This window comes from Drosophila subpulchrella, chromosome 2R (genome assembly GCF_014743375.2).
Source record: "Drosophila subpulchrella strain 33 F10 #4 breed RU33 chromosome 2R, RU_Dsub_v1.1 Primary Assembly, whole genome shotgun sequence".
NCBI classification, from domain to species: Eukaryota; Metazoa; Arthropoda; class Insecta; order Diptera; family Drosophilidae; genus Drosophila; species Drosophila subpulchrella.
Window position 1 is genome coordinate 4,918,459 of NC_050611.1, and position 23,074 is coordinate 4,941,532.

At 41.7% G+C, this 23,074-nt stretch overlaps 5 protein-coding genes and 1 long non-coding RNA gene across 11 annotated transcripts; 2 read left to right on the forward strand and 4 right to left on the reverse strand.

Moving 5' to 3' along the window:
- Positions 1 to 2,441: 2,441 nt before the first annotated feature.
- On the reverse strand, positions 2,442 to 5,449 carry LOC119550722 (serine protease inhibitor 42Dd). Its single transcript, XM_037859620.1, is given in 4 exon segments — positions 2,442 to 2,572; positions 2,631 to 2,772; positions 4,573 to 4,825; positions 4,827 to 5,449. Coding segments are annotated over 4 exon segments (1,134 nt in total). The 5' UTR covers positions 5,435 to 5,449.
- A 3,327-nt stretch (positions 5,450 to 8,776) lies between these two features.
- LOC119552063 (serine protease inhibitor 42Dd) lies at positions 8,777 to 10,470 on the reverse strand. The gene is made up of 4 exons (XM_037861828.1): positions 10,394 to 10,470; positions 9,298 to 10,148; positions 9,099 to 9,240; positions 8,777 to 9,032 (listed from the first exon to the last, which is right to left on the reverse strand). The coding sequence occupies exons 1-4, from the start codon at positions 10,404 to 10,406 to the stop codon at positions 8,914 to 8,916; spliced, it is 1,125 nt and encodes a 374-aa protein (XP_037717756.1). The 5' UTR covers positions 10,407 to 10,470; the 3' UTR covers positions 8,777 to 8,913.
- Positions 10,471 to 10,573: 103 nt separating this feature from the next.
- Positions 10,574 to 14,914, reverse strand: LOC119552062 (serine protease inhibitor 42Dd). Of its 3 annotated transcripts, none has more exons than XM_037861827.1 (4): positions 14,456 to 14,914; positions 11,638 to 12,519; positions 10,865 to 11,006; positions 10,574 to 10,807 (listed from the first exon to the last, which is right to left on the reverse strand). In XM_037861827.1, exons 2-4 carry the CDS (start codon positions 12,511 to 12,513, stop codon positions 10,608 to 10,610), a joined length of 1,218 nt encoding a protein of 405 aa, XP_037717755.1. In that variant the 5' UTR covers positions 12,514 to 12,519; positions 14,456 to 14,914; the 3' UTR covers positions 10,574 to 10,607. The 3 variants fall into 3 exon arrangements, with proteins under 3 accessions (XP_037717755.1, XP_037717752.1, XP_037717753.1); XM_037861824.1 differs by lacking the exon at positions 14,456 to 14,914 and adding an exon at positions 13,162 to 13,232; XM_037861825.1 differs by lacking the exon at positions 14,456 to 14,914 and adding an exon at positions 12,586 to 12,733.
- LOC119549557 lies at positions 13,535 to 17,957 on the forward strand. Its single transcript, XM_037857706.1, has 6 exons — positions 13,535 to 14,404; positions 14,458 to 14,599; positions 14,886 to 15,075; positions 16,430 to 17,435; positions 17,494 to 17,635; positions 17,735 to 17,957. The coding sequence occupies exons 1-6, from the start codon at positions 13,550 to 13,552 to the stop codon at positions 17,908 to 17,910; spliced, it is 2,511 nt and encodes an 836-aa protein (XP_037713634.1). The 5' UTR covers positions 13,535 to 13,549; the 3' UTR covers positions 17,911 to 17,957.
- A 711-nt stretch (positions 17,958 to 18,668) lies between these two features.
- On the reverse strand, positions 18,669 to 22,543 carry LOC119552064. Of its 2 annotated transcripts, none has more exons than XR_005219567.1 (7): positions 22,366 to 22,543; positions 22,127 to 22,275; positions 21,854 to 22,068; positions 20,699 to 21,212; positions 20,451 to 20,639; positions 19,691 to 20,390; positions 18,669 to 19,588 (listed from the first exon to the last, which is right to left on the reverse strand). It is a non-coding gene; the product is annotated as an uncharacterized LOC119552064 (long non-coding RNA). The 2 variants fall into 2 exon arrangements; XR_005219566.1 differs by having other exon boundaries at positions 20,451 to 20,642.
- On the forward strand, positions 19,750 to 22,967 carry LOC119552060 (nose resistant to fluoxetine protein 6). 3 transcript variants are annotated; one of them, XM_037861823.1, is made up of 11 exons: positions 19,750 to 19,888; positions 19,945 to 20,394; positions 20,484 to 20,624; positions 20,683 to 20,887; positions 21,050 to 21,224; positions 21,438 to 21,517; positions 21,567 to 21,680; positions 21,742 to 22,082; positions 22,140 to 22,282; positions 22,334 to 22,448; positions 22,501 to 22,967. In XM_037861823.1, exons 1-11 carry the CDS (start codon positions 19,807 to 19,809, stop codon positions 22,554 to 22,556), a joined length of 1,902 nt encoding a protein of 633 aa, XP_037717751.1. In that variant the 5' UTR covers positions 19,750 to 19,806; the 3' UTR covers positions 22,557 to 22,967. The 3 variants fall into 3 exon arrangements, with proteins under 3 accessions (XP_037717751.1, XP_037717749.1, XP_037717750.1); XM_037861821.1 differs by having other exon boundaries at positions 20,683 to 21,224; XM_037861822.1 differs by having other exon boundaries at positions 20,683 to 21,224; positions 22,506 to 22,967.
- The last annotated feature ends 107 nt before the right edge of the window (positions 22,968 to 23,074 follow it).

Here is a 23,074-nt window from a genome sequence, read left to right on the forward strand (position 1 = left end):
CTTAAAATGTATATTTATTTGAATAGCTTACACGCTTTTTTTTAAATCTATAGAAATTTGCAACACTAACGAGTAGACTTTTTTTTAAAATCGGTATTTACCTTTTCCAACTATCTAAAGCAATTTAAAAGCCTAGTACTAACAGATGAAATATTAATATGGCCTGGCGATGCATTATGGGGTCCCATAAAACATAAAGCACGCAATTCTACCGTTTTATCGCGAATTTCTTAGCTTAAAAGTGCACAATACTAAAACATTTAGGCTTCTAGCCCTTGGAAAAAATTATTTTATTTTATAAAATATATATTATAATATGTATAGAATACGACTTTGTTATCTGATTATATCGCTGTTAACCTTTTTATAGTATTATATCTTTTGTATTTTATTTAGGAGAGTCTTTTCAGAATTCAATTCTACAATTACTTGGGTTAAATATTTAATCCGCTACGAAATAAAATGTAAAGAGAAAGTGAAAGTGAAAGCTAGGTGGCATCTCGGCAATAGATTGTTCTTCTTTGGCTTATTATTAAAATCAAACAGTTTTACTGACAACGCGTATCGTTATACATATCGGAATTTAAGAAATATCATTATTTATTTACCCCTTCACTGCTAAATAAGATGTAGTTACAATAGTACCTAAATTGGCTCGCTTTCATAGGTGGCGAGCAGATCAAACATTCCCTGTCAATTTGGCAAATGATGCAAAGAGCTGTCAGTGGCAGAAATAGGAAGAGGCCCTGGTAAAAGTGGGTGTGGAGGTGCAAGTGGAGGAAAGCTGGCTTTGGCAAGCGAGTGCCCAGTGAAGCGTGTGGACCTCCCTGCCAGCCAGTCTCCCCTTACCACCCACAACCCACTCCCACCCCAACCACCTGCCCACAGCTCAACCTTCAGCTCGGCACTTGTCAAGAATTTTCCTATTTTCAACAGCGCGAGTTGCATTTCCTTTGCCTCACCCAATGCGGTTGATGCTTTTTCAGCTCCCGGTTGTGTTGTCATTTCAATTTCCATTTGCTGACGGAAACTTGAGCGTTGCCCGTGACAACGCAGCCGAAGTTTCGGCATCTCGGCATCGCCCCGGCCACCAATTAGTGCCGGAGCCAGGCGGGACACACAGCCTAACCTTCGAAAGTGTAACAAAACTCCCATGGGACTTGTCGGGCTGAAGTGGAAAACCAAGCGGCACGTCGGCACGGATTTAATTAAAATGTTTTACACGTGCGTAAATGCCGCACTAATTGTTTAGCATGCCATTCAACTGCATCATTTTGCCGACAATAAACCTGACTGATGGGCCGGCATCATGACCAGGCCTCACAGGTATCCATGTAAATGTCACAAAACGTTATTAAAACTTCTGACCCGGGACGGGCAGGATATCACAAGGACATGCTGGGGCAGCCACAAAAATTTGTCAAATTTAATTTACACCTGTCTAGAAATATGCAAATATCCGCCACAAGAGGCGGTCTATATGGGGTACACAGAGAAAAATTTTGGGTAACATATGATGATGTTATTTTATTACGAAGAGTTTCAAATATGGCTGTCTTGCTCTAGCCCAGAGAAATATTTCTTTTCATTCTTTTTTGATTTAAGAGAATTTTTAATGAGAGGAAATGCAAGAAATACCATTCCTTAATATGAAGCTTACATTATTCATTAATAAAAATGATACTTAACTATTTAAATTTAAAGTTCCCAACTACACGTTTTTATTTCCCGTGTATAGTGGGTTATATTTAGGGTAAGAATATGTGACCCATCATCGGTCAAGGGTCGGGAAAATCCTCGCCGAAAAGGAGACCAGCAAAAAAGCGAGCGAACACACGGAGAACAACAATTTAGCTGCACTCATAAACTTCGGCTCCTGGGAAATGGAAAGAGGGAAAAGGAAAGGACGAAGGACGAACAGGAGCCAGAGGATGTGTTGTTGGATGATTGCAGCAAATTGCCAACACAGTTGTTGACTTTTTGGCCATGTGCGTGTCCGTGGCTCCTCAGGTCATCCTGTGTGTTTTTCGACTTTGGCCACTTACCACTGGCATTCAAATGGCCAGTTCTTCGTTTTCGACTCTTTTTGTCCACCGTTGTCATGGATTGATAGCTATACCAACTTTGATTTATTACCCAGTGATACAGGACTGCCAAACACTGCCAAACAGGCTGGCACTCGGCCAGAATCGACGGGGCCAAGTCCCCTTAATAAACTATCAATGTCAACTGCAACTCGGATGGCTCTAATTACAGCACGGCAGCAAACAGCCAGGCCAACAGCATTATGCAACCCGAAACTAATCAACCAACAAGGATGAAATACCTGTCGGTACTTGTGTCCCTGCTCTTGACATCGAAGATTGGCATTTATTGGACAGAGCAACATATTGCGTTTCAGGTTTCGGTTTTAAGGGGGCAACTTATGGTACAACTCCAACTCAGAGCTGGCTGACGTGGCCCAGGAAGTAGGTGCTCTGTGCGTCCTTGATGGCGAAAAAGAAGGGATGATCCGCGGTGAACTCGAAGACTTCCTCTCCTATTAAGAGAGACTCGACTTGGGCCTTTAGAACTGTTGGTAAATAAATAAATTTTTTATGCTTTTTAGATATATTAGTTAGCAATCTTACAGGTGGCTCCACTGGCAGTGGTTCCCTTCTCGTTCACCTCGATAATTGCCTTGTGCTTCACCTCCGAGATCCTAAGTGGATCAGATTCTCGGAGCAGGCTGCTGAAGTCCGCATCAGGTGCGAATAGTTTCTTAATGCCCAGCTAAAAGGATAAGACTGATTTATATTTATCCACTTATTTATTATAATGTCTTCAAGACAAACAGGAAAGATCGCTAATATCTACGGCCTCGACTATTAGATACCCGTTACTCAGCTAAAGGAAGTGCGAGGGAGATGGAGATATGCATGCAGGAAATCGGCTGTTTCCTTATAACTTTTTATTGAATGGTCCGATCTGAACCATTTTTGGCATGTAGATGGGTATTGATAATCAAAAAAAAAAAAGCGTAAACTGAGTAGCTTTTATAGTTTCCAAATTCTTAGCGTTATACGGACGGACAGACGGACATGGAGTTCGATACGGCTAGTGATTTTGGTCAAGAATACATTCCTTATAAGTTCGGAAACGCCTTATACTACCTTTTACTTACTTTTCCTTTTACTCTACGAGTAACGGGTAAACATGTAATTCGTCTTAAGAATAAAATGTAGTTCCGGCTTAATCTAAATCTAAGTGGGCTACAAGAAATGCCAAGTCAGGAAGCGATTCATAAACTCCAGGGTTCAGGAGCACCAAAAGAAAATATTTCATCTTCTTCGTGTATTATTTAAGTAAAGTGTTATTTAAGAAAAGCACCCAAAAGCATTCCAAATAAATATGTTATAAAACAAGAAAGGAAGATAGCTTCGGCAAGCCGAAGCTTATATACCCTTGCAGCTATAATTATTAAATTTAAAAACACAAAAAATGATATTCCCAATAGTATAAGATAATATGTCAAAAAACACCGAAGCTATAATTTGTTTCATATTATTTTCCTACCAATTTTCCGATCGTTCCTATGGCAGCTATATGATATAGTCGTCCGATTTTGATAAAATTAAATTCAAAATTCAGAACTAATTAAAAAATCGTATTTCCAAGCGTAGGAGGTTATATGTTAAAAAACACCGAAGCTATAATTTGTTTCATTTTATTTTCCTACCAATTTTCCGATCGTTCCTATGGCAGCTATATGACATAGTCGTCCGATTTTGATAAAATTTAATTCGAAATTCAGAACTAAATAAAAAATGTTATTTCCAAGCGTTAGAGGTTATATGTTGAAAAACACCGAAGCTATAATTTTTTTCATATTATTTTTCCACAAATTTTCCGATCGTTCCTATGGCAGCTATATGATATAGTCGTCCGATATCGATAAAATTTAATTCGAAATTCAAAATTATTTAAAAATTGTTATTTCCAAGCTTAGGAGGTTATATGCTAAAAAACACCAAAAATATAATTTTTTTTCATTTATTTGTCCGATTATTCCTATGGGAGCTATAAGATATAGTTGTCCGATCCGGCTGGTTCCGACTTATATACTACCTGCAAAAGATATAAGACTTTTGAGAAAGTTTCAGCCCGATACCTTTAAAACTGAGAGACTAGTTTGCGTAGAAACGGACGGACAGACGGACAGACGGACAGACGGACAGACGGACATGGCTAGATCGACTCGTCTAGTCATGCTGATCAAGAATATATATACTTTATGGGGTCGGAAACGTCTCCTTCACTGCGTTGCAAACTTCTGACTGAAATCAATATACCCTCTGCAAGAGTATAAATATAAGAGACTTTGCTCAAGGTCATAGCAGATATAGCTACAGAAATAGGTTTCCAGTATGTAACCTATAGGTCTAACTTCAATCGATCGAATGCTAATAACCATTAACTTATACTTTTTGGATTCAGTATTGATTACTAATGTTTCATCTCATAAAATTATTCCATGTTGCTTTCATTTACTGTGTCTAGGAATATGAGAATAATAATCGCAAAGGGACTCACCTCCTCGAGAATCGGCTGCAGGGGGACATCGAACTCGAACTTGAACTTGGGCAGCTGTACCTTTACTTTTCTCCTGTTCAACTGGGAGCTTATTTCGTTGAGGTCCAGCCCCTTTAGTTTCTGCTCGACGGAGGCCAGACCCTGCTCCTCCTGGGGTAGAATGATCAGAAAGACGATATCTGTGCCTGTGTACGGCAGTTCCAGGGCCTTAGCCTTCAACTGGGGCAGCTCGCCGAACCTGAAGTAATCCTCTGTCCACGCTGACCTTTTGACCTCCATGATTGACAAAGTCGCGGGAAAAGGTGGCGTAGTCGGGAAAACTGCTCTGCCAGTCGGCCTTGAAATAGATGGCATTCACCAGGATGGCAGCCGTATCTCCATCGAGTGAGTCCGCTGCGATGAGGTTCCTGATTTCCTGATGGGTCTGCTCCTCCACCCAGGAGTTAATGCGCTTGGCAGCATCAGCATTTTGGGCGAAGTTCACATTCTCTGCAGCTGCTGCGAAGTTTTTGCCGACCAACTCCTGATAGGCCTGTGCCAGCTGGAATCTCTGAGCCACGTAAATCCGATTGGCATACTTCAATTTGGGCCCATCATGGTCCCCATGTCCTTTTCCCAGCAGCTGGGCGAATTTCTGGGCCACCTCGGTTTTGTCAGCTCCCTCCAGGCCCAATCCCTGCTTCAGCTCGGCGGCGGTTCTGCCCTCGGCACCCAGATAGGCCAGAGCCAAGCCCGTCCTGATGGATGAGGGCGAGAGGACGATATTTCGCCCGGGCTCGGACTTGGCCACCTGGCCATAAAGCTTCGAGGCAAACTGGGTCTCACCAGCAGCACTTTCCGAGTAGTTAACAGTGTTCGCCATGGCCAGAATCAAGCCCTGGAGCAGCAAAAGTGAACACGTGGCCTTGACTTCAGGATGTGGATATGGGAAAATCGTCAGAGGAAAACAGAAATTAAATCAAGGGCCCATAATAAGCTGATGGCGATTGGGAGCATCTTTCCTACCTGACATTGTGAAGTGAACTAAACTATCCCGAATTATGTTTGAACTGTGGTATGATTGTTATCTGGGCTAAGACTGGTTTTTCGGTTTTCTATTTCATAGTTCTTCTGTAATTTATCTTCCCACAACTGGTTTTTGACTGTCTAGAATTAAAAACGTTCTAATAATGATTTAATACGTGGGAAAGATATAGTGGTTTTACGACATATGAAGCGATAGTTCTAAGAGAAAGGTAAAAGCCCATCATACCCAACCCTTATCAAAAAAAATGTATGCCTCTTTAATAAATTTTGGATAGTTAAGTTATTGGACCAATTTGTCCCATCTGTTAAATGGTAAAAGTTAACGAAATTACAGATTAACTCGTCGCCAAAGTATCAAACGTTTTTTAATTTCCTCATACACCTCCTAACGAGGAAAAAACCTAGTGACGATTACATCTTCAACATGAAAAATAACTTTGATGGCAGGTAGGTTGACATTAGCGAAAAATTCATCAACAAGTCTTCATGCTATCGACAAAAACCTAATTTTTAAGCTGTCATCATTCATTAATGACTGTAGCTAGGCTAACCTCAGTAAGAAATTCATAAACTTTTAATCGACATGTCGTCGACAAAAACATGGCTTTTTCATCAACTTTTTATAACTTTATTTTAGAAAAGAGTGAAATAGAGAAAGTGGCAGTGACATTTTGTGTATCATTTTTTAATCAACAGAAGAAGTTGTTTAAATATAACCAAGTCAGGGTCACCTATATGAATATAATAGATTTTATTAACGAAAACAGTGCGTATGAGCTATAATTTCTGAATCCATTTCGCAGGCTCTAAAACGCGTTTTATTAAAAAAATGTCATTCGGTGTACCTTAAGAGAATGTAAGTTATACGTGCTATTCTATCAGTTACACTGCCTGAAATTTAACGTAAAACTTTAAAAGCGTTTTTCACCAAACTTCTTTTTCTGATACGGTAGCCATAATATTTCAAGTTCTAATCAGCCGATTTACTTACAATTTGGCATGAATATTCTTTCAATATCTCTCTATCGCATAAACCAACAAAAAATAAGATTTTAAAATTTGTAAAATTTTTAAAAAATTCGATAAAATTACAAAATTAGTAAAAAAAAAAATCGACCTTTTTATCTACTCTTCTAAGTTAAATAAACAAATGATAAAAAACCCGACAGTAAAAATATCAATTGTTTAGTTTTAATTAATTGTTAAAAAAGGCTCGAAACTAGAGCCTCTAGACTAGAATACCCCCTTAAACACCTTTATGCGCACCGTATAGGTGCCAAGCCAATTATAATTTTTAAAGTCTTGGAGCATCACAGTACATTTTCACTTCTACGGCTATATATAGTAGTGCGCTTCGTCACTAAGTGGACTGCCGTCCACAGTGATTTAAATTAGGAATAATTTTAAGAGCAAGTACTTCGACCACGGCTCTCTTTTCTATGCTCTCTTTGTGCTTTGCTCTGCTCTCATACTCTTTAACACGGTAGTAGTTGTTGACAAACAGTGATGTCATTTTGTTTACAATAAAAAATATTTCTCTACGGAAATCACATCGAAAGTGAAAGATTTATTTATTATTAAGCATATTTGCCTTAGTAAACTAGAAGTAAACTAATACAACATGCATAGATGAATGCAGATATATGTATACTAACGTGATGCAACTCACTTCAATGGATCCGAATGACAGTCTGGTAATATAGGGCGGTGCGAAATCTTCTACTTTCTAAAGAGAACTGAATTTTTACGTGCTCTACAGCAATTTGTGAAAATTTCTGCTATTTCAATAAGATACAAAAAAATTGTTTTTTTCGGGGCGCTAGATTAAAAAACATATTTCCATAAAAACTTTCAAAAGATGCCACCGAAGGTAAATGTGTCATAAAGTAGTCAGAATACCTAACTGATAATGAAAAATACCATTTTATCAAATATTTCTTCTTTATAATTAATTTCTTCCGCTCAGCCCTTAGGCTATCTGTTTTTTATCAAACTAATAGAAAAATGCCGTTTTTGTCAATGCTTAACAATTACCATTACATTTTTAATAACAAGTTTAGCTGATTAAAATGGGGGTTTCTACAAGTAGACTGCACGCAAGTTTCATGTCTGGAAACACATGAATAGCTGGTTTTTCCAAAACAATAAATATTCTGCAATAATAAAGTACATTTAAAATACGGCTGGGATTTTCCATACGTATCTGTTAATCAAGAAAAATATTTCCTTGCCCTTTCACGATCATGACCAAAAAAATAAAATAAAATAAGAAAGAACGCTATAGTCCACGGTCTCGAATATTAGATACCCGTTACTCAGCTAAAGGTAGTGCGAGGGAAATATTGAGCACCTTATTTGTTTATAACTTTTTAAAGAATGGTCAGATTTAAAAATGTTTGGCTTGTAGAGGGGTATTGATAATCAGAACAAAATCCCTCTTACATTTTACCAAATATTATACAGGTTTTAGCGTTATGGAATCTGCATGCTTAATACTTTTACAGTTTCAGAGTTCTCAGGGTTCATACAACAAAGACCACACTTTTTACTGGTTTAGGAGGAGTTATGGATGTTGGGAAAGCGCATAGTGTGGCAATGCACCAAAATTTAAAAGTTGATCGAAGCTTGTTATTGAAACTTCTCGACCGCCTATGAAACCCTTAGCCACAGTTGATACAGAGTTTGATTGTGAAATGTTTATACTGCAATTTTGTACAGAAATTTGCGTTTCACAGTCTTTTTGTAGTGAGCACTAGGCCCAACAGAATTTTTGAACGAAAATCCATGCGACAAAATCTAGAATGCTATAGCATCGTATACGAATATAGCATGCGAACACTGTGCATAAAAAAAGAGATTGTTCGTAATATATTGAACGTAATTTGTTTCAAACTGTGGTACCTTTACAGAATATTCGTAAGAGATGTTTGTATTTCAGTATCAGTTTTTTTTTTGCGTCGTCCTAACTGTAGCCTGACCGCTTGCAAAATTGTGCGAATATTCGGCAATGATGCGAGTAGTCTAAAAAAGACAACAAAGGTCACTCCCAGCTAACTTTTTAGTTAATCATTTTTACAAGTTGAAATCAGTTTAAGGAGAATTAATCTCCCGTTTGCTTTGAAGCTCTCTAACTACTCTAATGAGCTCTACGTGATTAATTTGTTATTATTGTGTATTCTAAGCTTAAACGTTTATTAGTCACCCATTCGGTAGATGTGAAATCTAATTTGGAATTAGAAAGTATCTTAGACCTAAGTTGAAATTCACATACATATCTTATAATACAGTTCAGCACTTTAATTATTTTCAATTTATTTAAGGGCTAACCAGGCGTCCCTGGAAAAAGATGGTGTTCGCATCGCGAATGACAAAGGCAAAGGGATGATCGGCCACGAAGAACATAGAAAATCCAGCTCGATTCGTGACGGCTACAGCTGGGGATTAACGTAAACAGTGAGTACATATAGTATAGTAGGGAAGATAACCAAATCTCTACTCACATGTGGCAGCCGCGGCCTCTGCCCCCTCCTCGTTCACCTCCAGGAACGCCTTGTGCGAGACTTGGCTGACTTTTCCGCCTGACTTATCGCCGAACAAGCCGCTTAGGTCTGAGTTGTCGGTAAAAAGCTCTCGGATGCCCAGCTGCAATGGAATTTCAGAGTGGCGAAACCAGATATATTTTTTTTAGAGATAACTCACCTTCTCTAAGGTCTCTTTAAGTTCGTCACGAAACTCGATTTTGAACCTGGGCAGCTTCACATACACCTCCCTGGCTTCCAGTGGCCTGGAGAATCCAGCGATCTTCTCCTCCAGAGAGCCCAGGCCTCCGACTTCACGGGGCAGAAAGATGGTCATGGACAGGTTGGAGTTCTGGTACGGCAGCTCGATCACTTGAGCGTCCAGGTCTCGGAAGTAGTTCGCCCTGAAAGTCCCCATCTGCACCATCATTGGGACGGTCACATTCTTGTCGGCGCTCACTTGGAAGGTGGAGGATTTCGTTTTATCTGGGTCAAACTTGGACTCCCACTGGCCCTTGAAATAGATGGCGTTCACCAGCAAGGCCTTGACATCCGGCGACATGCTGCTGGGATCGATCATGTCCTTGATCTTGCCGCTGGTCTGGCTGAGCACCCACTGGTTGATTCCCTCGGCAGCCGCAGGACCATTGGCCAGGCTGATGGACTCCGCCTCGGCCTTGAAGGAATCCCGCACAGCCAGGTTGTAGTCCTGTTGCAGGCTGAACTGGTCGTTGACGTAGATGCGGTTGGCCACCTTCAGTGTGGGCCCGTTCTCCTGCTCCTGTCCCTGGAGTTGGTTGAGGAGTGACCCGTACTTGGTGGCCACCGCCTGCTTGTCCTCTGTTGGCAATCTCAGCGCACTCTGCAGTTCCCGGGCTGTCGACCCTCCAGCGCCCATGTAGACCATGCTCAGGATGGTCTCTATGGAGACGGGCGAGACGATGAGGTTCTGGTTGGCGTGGCTCTTGGCCAGCAGCTGGTAGATCTCCTCGGAAGCCTGGCAGGCCACAGAAGTGGCCCACAAAATCAGGACTAATGAATAATTGAACATCACAATTAGTTTCTCACAAGATAATCAAAACGAATCTCCCTACAAATTACTCGAGAACAAAAGCCAGAACAAAAAAAAAATCAGCAACTTCTAACTTGCTAATCAATATGACTATTACATCAATTAAAATTGAAAATTAGAATTTATAATCGATTCGAATCGGTTTTTTTATGAGAATTCCCTAGAATTCTGTCAATTTCACTTGCTTCTAGCGATCACCACTTACACAAGTAATACATTTGACCGCCTCCAACGAACTGGTCCCCGAGATAAGTATCTCTGAAAACTGAGCGAAAAGTGCCAAGACGAGCTTATATATGCATCGGACATGCTTATATGTACCTGATGGCAATTTTCGTGCTGAGAACTGCGCACACAACTCTCTTAGATTGAAATTCAATGACTACTAGTGGGATTTCCTAGCTGAGTTTTATTTGGTCTCACTGCTGTTCTTGGACATTGTACATGCTGGCATCGGAACCTTCCCTCGAAGCGCCCTCCTCTTCTGATCCATACTTGGGGTTCGAGAATCGGCCGGCGAAAAACACGGCCTGCGAGTTGCGAATGTAGAATACAAACGGGTGATCCACTTTGAAGAGCTTCATGTTCATGTTCAGCATCATGGGTACGATCTTCATGACTGCACGTGGGTGGGAGAATAAGTATGGAAAGGTTGGGGATAGCTGATTCCACTTACAAGTGACGGCTGCTGCCTCTGACCCAGCCTCGTTTACGTTGATGTAGCCCCGGTGCTTCGCCGCCGAGATCTTCTGGCCAGTTCGAGAGGTAAAAAGTCCGTCCAGTTTGGCACTGTCCGTGAAGACTTCCGAAATACCCAGCTGTGAATAAGACAATTTAATTAGTAACAGTCTTCATAAAGTCAAAATTAATTTATTTATGCTCCACTGTCTTAAGATATTACTAAACGAATGTAAGTATTTAGTACTACTGTGTGTCATATAGGACCATATTTATGTGAAGAATTCAAGGCTCTTATCTTCTTGCCCCGGGCCTCCTGAAAATTAATATGCCACCACAAATTTTTCAGAATGGGATGGTTAAAAATTCCAGTGAATAACAATAAAATGTTTCAAAACTTATAACAATTTACATAACGGATTTACATGTTTCATATTGTAATTGAGATCACATCTGTGATCGAAACTTACTGTTGATTCACGCAAAGTTATACTATCTTTCTTTTTAATTTATATACCCTTAAATTTAATCAGGAATACACAAAATAAGTTCACACACAAATATCTACTTTGCTTTAAGCATAAAACACTGCAAAGAAAAACTGCGTATGTGACCAGTACAGAATTTAAAATTTAATGATGGCATTTAAATGAAAATTTAATACTTTCGATGGACATTGACAATGACTTTTTTGAAAAAACGTATTAAATCAGTTACTATCACGGAACTTCTCGCTACTTTTCACTCCTTTTACTTTAATCCTATCCTCACCTGATTTAGGATTTGCTTGAGGTCCACGTCGTACTCAATGTCCATCCTGGGAAGGAAAATCTCCACATCCTGCAAAGTCATAGCCGCATCAATATCAGCTAGATCCACGTCCTTAAGCCGGAGCTCCAGCTCCTGCAGGCCGGAGATTTCGTTGGGCAGCAGGATTAGCATGTGGATGTTCGAGTATTCATAGGGAAGCTGGACGGCCCGTGCCTTCAGCTGTGGGAGATCGGCGAACTTGAACTTGTCCTCCTGGTACATCATGTTCACCTCCACCTGGAGGTCCCGGTCCACGTGGAAAGCGTCAATCGATGTGGTCTCCGGCATGAAGGGTTTCAGCCACTTTCCTTTAAAATACAAGGCGTTAATGAGCACGGCGCTGGTATCGTTGTCCACGGCATCCGACTGAAGCAGATTGCTGATCTTGTGGTCCGTCTCCTGTTCCACCCAGGCGTTGATCTGCTGCGTGGCAGCCTCCGAGTCGGCGAACTTAGCCGCCTCCGCCTTCGACTGAAAGAAGTCCAGGGCAATCTCGTTGAATTCCGGGTGCAGTTCCAGGGTATCGTTCACGTACAACCGATTCACGGACTTCAGCACGGGTCCTCTGTCGCCATAGTTGCAGTTCGTCCGCCAGAACTCCCCAAAGGCGCGGGCTATGTGATGACGATCTCCTGGTCCCAGTTGCAGTCCATTCCTCAACTCCTCGGCCGTCGACCCGGAAGCTCCCATGAAGGCCAGGGTCAAGCAACTTTGAACGGACGCGGGTGAGAAAACCGTGTTCACGTAAGGCTCATTACTCTGCTCCAGGGCATTCTTGGTAATGGTATCTACCAGGCTTCGGGAAAACAGATTTCTACTTTCCTGGGGATCGCTCATCTTGATCTGCGTATAGGAAAAAGTTGTTCAGTATATAAAACAACAATCTGTACCGTAAGTATTACACTCTACCTGATGTCATAAAGGATAGGAGTATTTAGTTTTTACCTTCTCTTACTAAAGCTTGCGAAATCATTGAAACCATTTAATGGAACAACAATTTAAACATTCATACCTCTAATTTCATGCATACCCCCCTGAATGACATATTTGAATCAAACTACTTTAGACTCAAACAAAAAATTCCATAATTATACTAACAATTCAACCTTCTATGGGAAGGTATATTATAAACAAAGGGGCTGGCGGTAATTGCTTTCGTCATTATAAATAGCTTTCTAGCCAATGCCATGAAAGTTAATTAAATGATAAAAATCCACGTCAACTGATAAAGTTGTTGATGTTTATTTTACTTTCGTACCGCTAATATACCTATACTATCGCTATTAGACCACAGAAAATAAAAGAGTGGGTGATGCATTCTTTCTGCTCTATGGAACGCCACACATTTGGCTTACCATAACCTAGTCCACCAGGAATCTGATCGATTAACTACTACATGAAAGTCGTATTGTCACTGATAAGCTGCTTAGATCGGTGAGACAGGTGAGGAGCGTCTCTGACCTTGTCGATAAGCTAATAACTTACACCGGAAAAGAGAGTCAAACGGGCTGAGTCGGAAGGCAGTTGGAGAATGTGCGTGGTGTCTGTCAGACGGCGCGGAACTGACTAACGCCCGGAATTGCAATGACTCAGAACTGAACGAACCGTTCCCCGATTAGATACATTCGAAGAGAGTCTGGAGGTTTAGGTACTCTTGGAGAGACCCAGCTGATTAGCCCGTTGGAACAGTAGCTTCCTATCAGCACATCTGCAATTGGGCAGGTTGATAGCCTATCTGGTTTCCTATTATAATAATTGCCCAAACACGGGGTCTTATCAATCCATTTGGCACTCTTTACTATTCTGTTTATGATTCCGAAAAAAGAGTAGCCACTGACTCTTATATCTTAAATCATAAATTAACTTCTTCGCCATGAAAGATGAGGAGTTCGCCCAGGGCTTGGAACAATTCGCCTATAGTCTGCTCGACCAGCTGTGCCGGGCCAATCCCGGCCAGAATATCATCTACTCTCCGCTGTCCGTAAGGACTTCTGCAGGCATGCTGCGGATGGGTGCGACGGAGGGATCGGTCACAGCCAAGGAGTTGGACGAGGCACTCCGATTTGGGGAAAGAGATACGCAAGAAGTAGCTGAGAGCTTTGAAACCCTTCTTAAATACTACAAACAGTGTCAGTCCCTAAATATGGTCAACGGTCTCTATGTGATGAAGGGTCATGAGCTTGGTGGGCAGTTCAAAAACATACTAGAGAATAAGTTCTACTCCAAGCCAATGGATATTGACTTTGGAGGCGACCAAACTGCCAGTATTATTAATCAATGGGTGGAGTCGCAGACCAATAACCTGATAAAGGACATCATTGGCCCTGGAGTTCTAACCCAGGACACTCGGCTGCTGCTTATCAATGCCATTCACTTTAAGGGAAATTGGTCAATTAGATTTAATGAAAGCGACACTAAGGAGGAGGAATTCTTCTTGGAGCCTGGAAAACCTTTTAGCGTAAGGATGATGCACGTATTGGATAACTTCTCCTTTGCCGCGCTGCCCAAGCTGGAAGCCACTGCCCTGAAAATGAACTATAGTGCTTGTAATCTGGCCATGATCCTTATACTGCCGGATGAGAAATCCAGTCTCACGAACCTGGAAAACAAATTAACAGGCACTTCCCTACAAGCTTTGTCATCTTCTATGACCCTAGAAAAAGTTGATGTCAAGATTCCTAGCTTTAGAGCCGAATTCCAGCAGGAACTATCAGAGGCGTTTAAGCTGGTTAGCTAAAATAGTTTCTATTGGTTATATTTTTGTATCCTAACTACTCACAGATGAACATGAGCCGTATATTCAGCGAACAGGCTGAGTTTGGCTCAATGCTGAAGTCCCAGGCACCTCTATTTGTCTCCAAGGTCATACACAAGGCCTTCATAGAGGTCAACGAAGAGGGAACTGAAGCTGCAGCCGCAACAGGTGAGTCTGGAATATCAAAGATATTATTTCAAGTCTATATTTTCTTTACGACCAGGCAACATAGAATGTTTGTTAAAATATTTTGTCCATATATCTCCAAGCTTCTGTCCATTACCAGTTATAGTAGTACCTTGTATATACCAACTATTTATTAAAACATCACAATATCTTCCTATACGGAGAGTTACAAAAATAATTTACAGTTTTTGAGGCAGTCTAGCAATCCCTTCATATCCGCTAAAATTATGTAAAAGACTAAACATCTAATTAATCCTCATTTTTTCAGCTGTGGTCGTCTCATTAAGAACCGTGCCTGTCCCTCAGCATCCACCAAAGATGTTTCATGCCAATAGACCCTTCTTCTATGCGATCTATGACGAGTCCCATGGTGTCCTCTTTGTCGGACACTTTAATACCACGAATTTGGAAAAGTCAAAAAAATGTAAATCATGTACTTATAAAAACGAATGCAAATAGTGCGGAAAATAATTTAAAACACGCTTATTATATCTTTACGTGTACGAAGGTGTCTTCATTATAAAGAATTCTTAATAAAATAAATTAAGAATTAATTAAATTAGTAATTAATCAATTAATGGAAAATAAACATCTTCAATAGCACGAAGACTGTGCTAAGTGTTTGTTACTCATATTTTTTAGAGTAAACTACTGATTGACTATCCTATAGAATAAGTTATAACTTACAAACTGAACCAACCTTTTCCCTACATGTCTATGTACATACCCACCAAGATATAGCAAAAACAAAAGACTAATATGGAACGATAAAGAATTCTTAATAAAATAAATTAAGACACCTTATACTGTATAGTAATTAATCAATTAATTAAAACTAAACATCTTCAATAGCACGAAGACTGCTAAATGATTGTTACTCATGTCACTTTTTCTTTTCAGTCTAAACTATTGGTTGACTATCCTAACTTACAAACTGAACCAACCAAAACACCTCTTCCCTACATGTCTATGTACATACCCACCAAAATATAGCAAAAACAAGACTAATATGGAAAGATTTTCCAATCAGCGACACAAAAAAGACTTGGAAAGTTTAATGTTGATAGCTTACACTGCGCGAATAACCTGTATTTTAACATGTCTATTTTCATTTTAGTCCACACAAATTAAACAACTGGTAATCATGTTCTTTCCTACCTTATCAGTGTGCTAAAAATTGTGTTATTGTCGAAGACAAAAATAAGCTCAAGCCGAGCTTTGCTGATAAGGGCACTGTAAATAGTGTGGACCTGAAGTCACGGCAGTCTATAACGCACGCTTCAAACAATAGGTTATACGGGGATCAAGATCCATTATTATAGAACAAAAACAGTTATAAAATGGAAAATCCTTTGCGGTCATATGGTAAGTTAGCCGGTTAGCAGACATACAAGTCTATAGAAAATAAGTAAGTAGAAATAAGAGAGTGCCACATGATATAAATTTAAAGAGAGAAAGCAAAACAGAGAACACTGAAAGCTGAGTATACTAGGTACTCAGAGAAAACCTGTTTGGGAATACGAACTAAAGAGAGAAACCTCTGGTGGGCGAAAAGATATGCGGGCATAAAAACAATGGGAGTCCGATGAGAAAACTCAGTTGTTGCTCAAAAGTCACATCATATAAGTCGAGGGCGGCCTCCGGTTGGGTAAACAGAAATTGAAAATACAAATCGAAGCCGCTGGAGAAAGCTCTAGAGAATCAGCAGTTGGTGCGGCCGTAAATTTACGTTTCCGATAAGCGAAGCTTAGTGAATCCCCGGCGAAACGGCATACCCCAGCGATATAGTGAACACCGTTCGTGGAGGTGACTCATCAGTCCTCTGCAATTACATAAATTTATGAAACGAAGCACACCTCATCCACGCTCGATTTGGATACTTACAGCTTGCTGGTTGCTCCCCCTGCTCTGCCTAGCCCTCTCCCTCAGCCCGCTGGTCCGCTCCTCTGACGTCACCATGGCCGACGCCGCTCGCCAGGAGTACGCCCGCCGGCTGGCCCTCTTCTCCATCAACGTATACGGAAAGCTGGCGGCACAGAAGCCCGGCGAGAACATCGTCTTCTCGCCCTTCTCCATCCAGACCTGTGCGGCAATGGCCCGGCTGGGCGCCGAAGGCGAGACTGCCAGCCAGTTGGACCACGGCTTGGGCCTGGCCTCCAGCGACGCTGCCCAAATCGCCCAGACCTTCCACCAGGTGCTGGCCGCGTACCAGGACAGCCAGATCCTGCGCATCGCCAACAAGATCTTCGTGATGGAGGGCTACCCGCTGCAGCATGAGTTTGATGAGTTGTTGACCAAGCAGTTCCTGTCGGCCGCGCAGAGCGTAAACTTCGTGAAGAACGTCGAGGCGGCGGCCACTATCAACAGGTGGGTGGAGGGGCGCACCAACAACCTGATCAAGGACCTGATCCCAGCCGACCTGCTGAACCGCGACTCGCGAATGGTTTTGGTGAACGCCATTCACTTCAAGGGCATCTGGCAGCACCAGTTTCCCAAGCATGCCACCCGGCCGGACACCTTTTACCTGGATGGCGAGCGCTCCGTTCAGGTTCCGATGATGGGACTAAAGGAGCGGTTCCGCTATGCCGATCTGCCGGCGCTGGACGCCACGGCCCTGGAGCTGCCCTACAAGGACTCGGATCTCTCCATGCTGATCGTTCTGCCCAACAGCAGGACGGGTCTGGCCGCTCTGGAGGACAAGCTGCGCATCACAGCTCTCTCGCAGATCACACAGGCACTGCACAAAACCCAGGTGGTGGTAAAGTTACCCAAGTTCAAGGCCGAGTTCCAAGTGGAGTTGAAGCAGGTTTTCCAGCAGGTGAGCTTTGTTTTAGTCACATAAATTATTGAAATGTAATGCGAAATTCTTTCTCCAGCTGGGCATGACTAAGATGTTTACCGACCATGCTGAATTCGGCAAGATGCTGCAGAGCCCCGAGACTCTAAAGGTGTCAGCCATCATACACAAGGCCTTTATCGATGTGAACGAAGAGGGAACCGAGGCTGCAGCTGCCACGGGTAAGAGCTCCAAGTCCATTACTACTTCTTGGCATCCATCATCCTCCGCATGTCCCATTTGTTCATTTGTGTCTGTGTTGTCTTCTTTTCATTCCGCAGGCTTTGTGATGCGTACGAAACGCGCCATTACCTCGCTTGAGGAACCCATTGAGTTCCTCGCCGATCATCCATTCACCTATGTCCTTGTCCATCAGGATGACCTGCCTCTGTTTTGGGGCTCAGTTGTGCGGCTCGAGGAGAATGACTCTGTCTCCAGCGAGCATGATGAACTGTGATGGTACCTTATTTTATGTCAGATCAATAAAGGCAGTTTTTTAATTTACGAGGAAACTTCTGCACTTTTCTGAATCTTTTGGGTAATCTGAAATGGATTAAAAAAACACAATCAATTAAACAAAAAACATGCCTGGAAAACATATCACTTCATTAGTCAACTTCTCTTGTATAAGTTATTCGACCATTCCCGCATGACCACCTGCCTCGAAGCTTTATCAAGTTTTCTAATAACTCAAGCGCTGACATTGATATTAATTTTCAGGAATGCTCATGTGCTATGCTACAATGGTCTCGTTCGAGCCGGTGCCCGTCCTATTCAATGTCGTGCATCCCTTTAACTATTACATAATCAATAAGGACTCTACAATTCTCTTTGCGGGAAAAATCACCCAGTTCTGATTCATCATTCCATTCAACATACACCAAAGGTCTCACGTTGAATGCCACTGTCATCTCAATTTGCAGGTATGGTCACGATGATCAATTCGATGCCTCTGGCCCACCCGGAACCTAAACGTTTCTACGTCGATCATCCATTTAACTTTTACATTCTAAATAAGGACGCAACAGCTCTTTTCGCTGGAAGCATACATAACCTTTAGTCCTGGTTACCTCATACTAACCAATTAACCACACAATTTGGGTGTATCTTCTCTCTTTATAATTTCCTTACTATTACATAATCAATAAGGACTATTCAATTATATTTACCAGGAAAATAATACAGCTCAGAATCATCATTCCATTCAACATGCATCAATGGTCTCACTTTCATTGAACTGAAAGCCACTGTCATCTCAATTTACAGGTATGGTCATGATGCGGTGTTCGATGCCTATGGTCCAGCCAGAACCTAAACGTTTCTACGTGGACCATCCATTTAACTTTTACACTCTGAATAAGGACGCAACAGTTCTTTTCGCTGGGAGCATACAAAAACTTTAATCCTGGGTACATCCTACTAACCAACCAACCACACAATTTGGGTTTCTCTTCTCGCTTTATAGTTTCCTAACTATAACATAATCAAAAAGGACTTTCCATTTATATATACGGGAAAAGTCATACAGTTCTCATTCATCATTCCATTCAAAATACATCAATGGTCTCGCGTTCGTTGAACTGTATGCCACTGTCATCTTGATTTACAGGTATGGTCATGATGCTCACTTCGATGCCTATGGCCCGACCGGAACCGAAACGCTTCTACGTGGATCATCCATTTAACTTTTACATTCTGAATAAGGACGCAACCGCTCTTTTCGCTGGGAGCATACAGAAACTTTAATCCTGGGTACATCCAACTAACCAACCATGCGATCCGGGTGTCTCATCTCCATATATGACGTTAATGGCGACTTCCGGATCCCAAACGGTTCTTGGCCTTTAAAGCTCCAAGCTATAATCAAAAACCAAATGTAATAAGCTTAAGACTGCGCACAATCAATGATCTTGTATTTACTCTTTACTTTTTTGTACTAACCAAGCATGTAGCCTCAATAAAGTCCAACTGTATAAAGTTCTCCATCGCTTTCATTGTCCCTCCCCAGGATTCCGGGTGATGGCCGTGGCGGGCTTTAGGCGCAAGCACTTTATTGCTAACCATCCCTTCGTTTTCTACGTGAAGTCTCATATTGATCTGCCGATCTTTACTGGTCGACACTTGGGTAAAGCAATCTAAAGATTCCAAGGAAATACATTTAAGTTCAATGAATTAAAATAAATGACTGCCACTTAAAAGCTGTGATTTCGTCAAGTCAAAGTAATTTATAGAAATACCTTAGGGGAGCGCATCCAGGCCTGACGGCTTAGCACGCTATCTCCGAATTAGTATGGCAAATCGAGCAAAGATTTCCAATAGTTGATCTTCAAGTGCTAGGCCATACACTCCGAATATGGTACTGTGGCTGGGAATTTGTGTTCTTTTAACTATGCTATCATTGGGACAAGGGAACTTTACATCTGGCCCATTTAATTGTAAGTAGCTGAAACTCCATATTGAAGAGACTATTTAGGGAGAGCTCCTTGTGTAGTGACACTCTACAGGCAGATGCCCGCCCTGCATTATCTGGACGATTACGATCTCTGTCTGGATAGGCCCTTTGGTAGATACTGCCTGGTATACGTGGAGATTTTACCCAATGCCAGCTCTGCTCTGTGGCACCAAATCGACGAAGTTTCGCGGGACTCGAAGCATCGTTTTCGCCATGATCGCGTCTTTAGGGGCGTGTGCCTGGAGACTTGCCAACAAACTTTAAATGGCTTTTCTGATTCGAGCGAGTTCGGGGAAGAAGATATCCTGGATAAGGAACTCCGCTCTTATTACGCCAGAGTGCACCGGCGAACTGCGGATGCAGAGGAGCGCCTCCTTCACGAAGAATTGGTCAACAACTGCCTAAATCTTGAGTTCAGTGAGAAGTTCTCGCTCAGTGTTCGCAGCCTCATCGAGTATTGTGTGCCAGCCGATAAGCCCTTGGAGCTGGGTAAGTAGGGTAACTAATAAGTAGTTGGGAACTATATTAGTAAATAATATACGTACAAGAATTTAAAACCTGTAAAATGGATTTCTCAGATGGACTTGATCTGACCTTTTACGGTCTTCTGGTCTGTATCCTCCTTCTAACTCTGTGCTCCTCTGTCCACGACTACCGACTGAGCAAAAAGAAAGCGGAGTCAACTGAAAACTTCTTTCGGGAGGCTCTAAACGGTCGTCGTAAGTGTATACTAACTGCTGGAAAATACATTCTTATGTTAATTTGGGCTGCCACCAGGGCAGCAGCTTCTCACCTCCTTTTCTGTGTTTCGGAATTACTATCGACTGACTCAACCGCATGACTCGGATTTCTCGCGAGATATAAGCTTCTTTGACGGATTTCGAGTGATTGGCGTGTTCGTTGTAATCCTAGGTCACACTCTGATGGTCTTCATGACGGTACCGATAGAAAATCCCGAGTACTACGAGCAGTTCCTCTTCAGGTTCGAGACCTCGATATTCCAAAACGGCAGCCTGGTCATCCAGATATTTTTCGTGATGAGTGGCTTTCTGCTCTACGTGAAATTCACCGAACGCCAAATGATTCAACCCACAACTGGCACCATCGATTGCATTACCGTGTACTTCCGTGTGTTTTTCAACAGATACTTCAGACTCCTGCCCTCGCTTGTCGCCCTTATTCTGTTCAATGGAACTCTCCTGGTGCGCATCCAAAACGGACCCTTTTGGCGGCATATGACCGAGGGCGAGCGGGTTTTCTGCCGCACCAACTGGTGGAAGAACGTGTTCTTTGTGACGAACCACATGCTGGAAGACAGTGTATGTTACATTTTAATTTTAAGATCTACTAGGCTGGCGAATAACGCCTATATAATGATAAAGTCTAAATTGTACTGTGTTATGAAGCGCAGTTTCGTTTGTGATTAAGAAAACATACATAATTAGTATATATATATATTGGTACACATGTATTATGGTATGGTACACATATATTTCTTTTAAAATGATCTTTCCTACGTTACTTCCATGTAGTGTTCCCACCAGACCTGGTATTTGGGCGCTGACATGCAGCTATTTGAGCTTTTCCTGATTGTGATTGTTATAACCAAGAAGTAAATTCTTTCTATTGCTTGAATATATTAAAAACTCTTGTGTTCTTAGGCATCCCAAGCTAACAAAGGCGTTCTACATAATTCTTCTGACGTTAGCCCTAGCAGTGCCTGCAATATTGACATATGTTCTTGAGTTGGATGCTATCTACCATCTTCGTCCTGAGTCAGTTTATATACATAATTGTTGAAAGATTTTTCAAATAATGATAAGTTTATATCCCCAGGACCTATCGCTACTTGTACTTTCGGCACTCCGACACATTCTATCAAATGTATCCGCCCTTCTACACGAATTTGGGAGGCTACTTGGCCGGGTTTCTCTGCGGGCATCTTTACCTCGAGCAGCGTTCCAATAAAGCGGTGCTCCGGGGCCTTCTTAAGTACGAACTGGCCATGTGGCTCCTTGTTATGGCCACATTAGGAGTCCTTTTTTCCGGCTACATCTTCATCCGCCACGACTTTGGTAAGCCATCTCTTTGGTTGGCCTTGTATGCGGGTCTGCACAAGAACTTGTGGCTGCTGATTTGCGCGGGATTCGTGTTCCTCATGTGCTGCAAGGTTGGAGGTGGGTTAAGTAATGGATTTGATTGACTGTTTGGTGTGACTCACATATCTCCGACAGGAGTGGCCTATGATTTCTGCACTCTGCCTGTTTTTCGGCCACTAGCAAGAATCTCATTTCAGTCCTTTCTTTGGCACATTGTCATCCTGAGAATAGTGGCTGGCTATTTTAGGCAGCCGGTCTACATATCCAGCTTCTACTTGGTGAGAATGTTAATTGTTTAAACTTTTCTTTTCCTAATGTTAATTTTTCAGCTGTGCAACGTGCTGAGTGTGTTTATGCTCACTCAATTTGTGGCGGCCGTGGTGGCACTGCTACTGGAATATCCGCTTGGAGAGGTCCTGCGCTGCTTGATGGAGCCGGGCAAAGGTTTGTAACATATGCGAGCCACTCAATTTCATTTAATTTCAGTAAATTTCAGGTCAGGAAGAAAGCCAATCGGAAATTCAAATGCGTCGCGCGCAGTCAGCTGTTTAGAGTGACCGTGCTCCGCGCCAGGGATGCATGCGATTGCCGGCAAGCATGGCGGCCAACTTTCCTGGCTATTTTTCAAAAAGTATTAATATTTTCAAGTTTTAGCTAAAGATAGCCGATGTGCAATCCTTACAATATTTTGTTAAAAATGAATTAAAAATATTATTAAGCGAATATTCCTTTGAAGAAAAATTGTAATGGGTCTGTCTTAAATATATTTTATATTATTGGTTTGCAAGTAAAATAAATAGGTCCATGTCATATTGCCCACTTTTAAAGGTGTCATAGCGCTATCAACTTCAAAAAATGTTTAAAGTGCATTAAGAGTAAATGAGAATACCTATAAGATAATAACTGTTTGTTATGCTATCTCTCAACTTTTACAAATTTGAACGTGCATTCAGAATGTGTTGCTTGGGCTTTTTTCCATCATGTAAACGTTATTAATTGAGTTACAAAAATAAAAGTAAAGTTTATAACTAACTTTGAAAAGTGTAAAAAAGCGCCGCAGTCAATATTTT

What these genes read in the sequence shown, in the direction of transcription:
- LOC119552060 (XM_037861821.1), top strand. Translation starts at nt 19,807, where the DNA reads ATGGTACTGTGGCTGGGAATTTGTGTTCTTTTAACTATGCTATCATTG. An exon ending in CGATAAGCCCTTGGAGCTGG is followed by an intron (nt 20,395 to 20,483) that starts GTAAGTAGGGTA and finishes TGGATTTCTCAG; the next exon opens with ATGGACTTGATCTGACCTTT. An exon ending in GTGATTGTTATAACCAAGAA is followed by an intron (nt 21,518 to 21,566) that starts GTAAATTCTTTC and finishes TTGTGTTCTTAG; the next exon opens with GCATCCCAAGCTAACAAAGG.
- LOC119552062 (XM_037861827.1), bottom strand. Translation starts at nt 12,513, where the DNA reads ATGAGCGATCCCCAGGAAAGTAGAAATCTGTTTTCCCGAAGCCTGGTA. An exon ending in TCAAGCAAATCCTAAATCAG is followed by an intron (nt 11,007 to 11,637) that starts GTGAGGATAGGA and finishes TCTTATTCACAG; the next exon opens with CTGGGTATTTCGGAAGTCTT. An exon ending in AGAGGCAGCAGCCGTCACTT is followed by an intron (nt 10,808 to 10,864) that starts GTAAGTGGAATC and finishes ACCCACGTGCAG; the next exon opens with TCATGAAGATCGTACCCATG.
- LOC119549557 (XM_037857706.1), top strand. Translation starts at nt 13,550, where the DNA reads ATGAAAGATGAGGAGTTCGCCCAGGGCTTGGAACAATTCGCCTATAGT. An exon ending in TATAAAAACGAATGCAAATA is followed by an intron (nt 15,076 to 16,429) that starts GTGCGGAAAATA and finishes GTGGAGGTGACT; the next exon opens with CATCAGTCCTCTGCAATTAC. An exon ending in TGAAGCAGGTTTTCCAGCAG is followed by an intron (nt 17,436 to 17,493) that starts GTGAGCTTTGTT and finishes TTCTTTCTCCAG; the next exon opens with CTGGGCATGACTAAGATGTT.
- LOC119552063 (XM_037861828.1), bottom strand. An exon ending in TTAAAGAGACCTTAGAGAAG is followed by an intron (nt 9,241 to 9,297) that starts GTGAGTTATCTC and finishes ATTCCATTGCAG; the next exon opens with CTGGGCATCCGAGAGCTTTT. An exon ending in AGAGGCCGCGGCTGCCACAT is followed by an intron (nt 9,033 to 9,098) that starts GTGAGTAGAGAT and finishes GTTAATCCCCAG; the next exon opens with CTGTAGCCGTCACGAATCGA.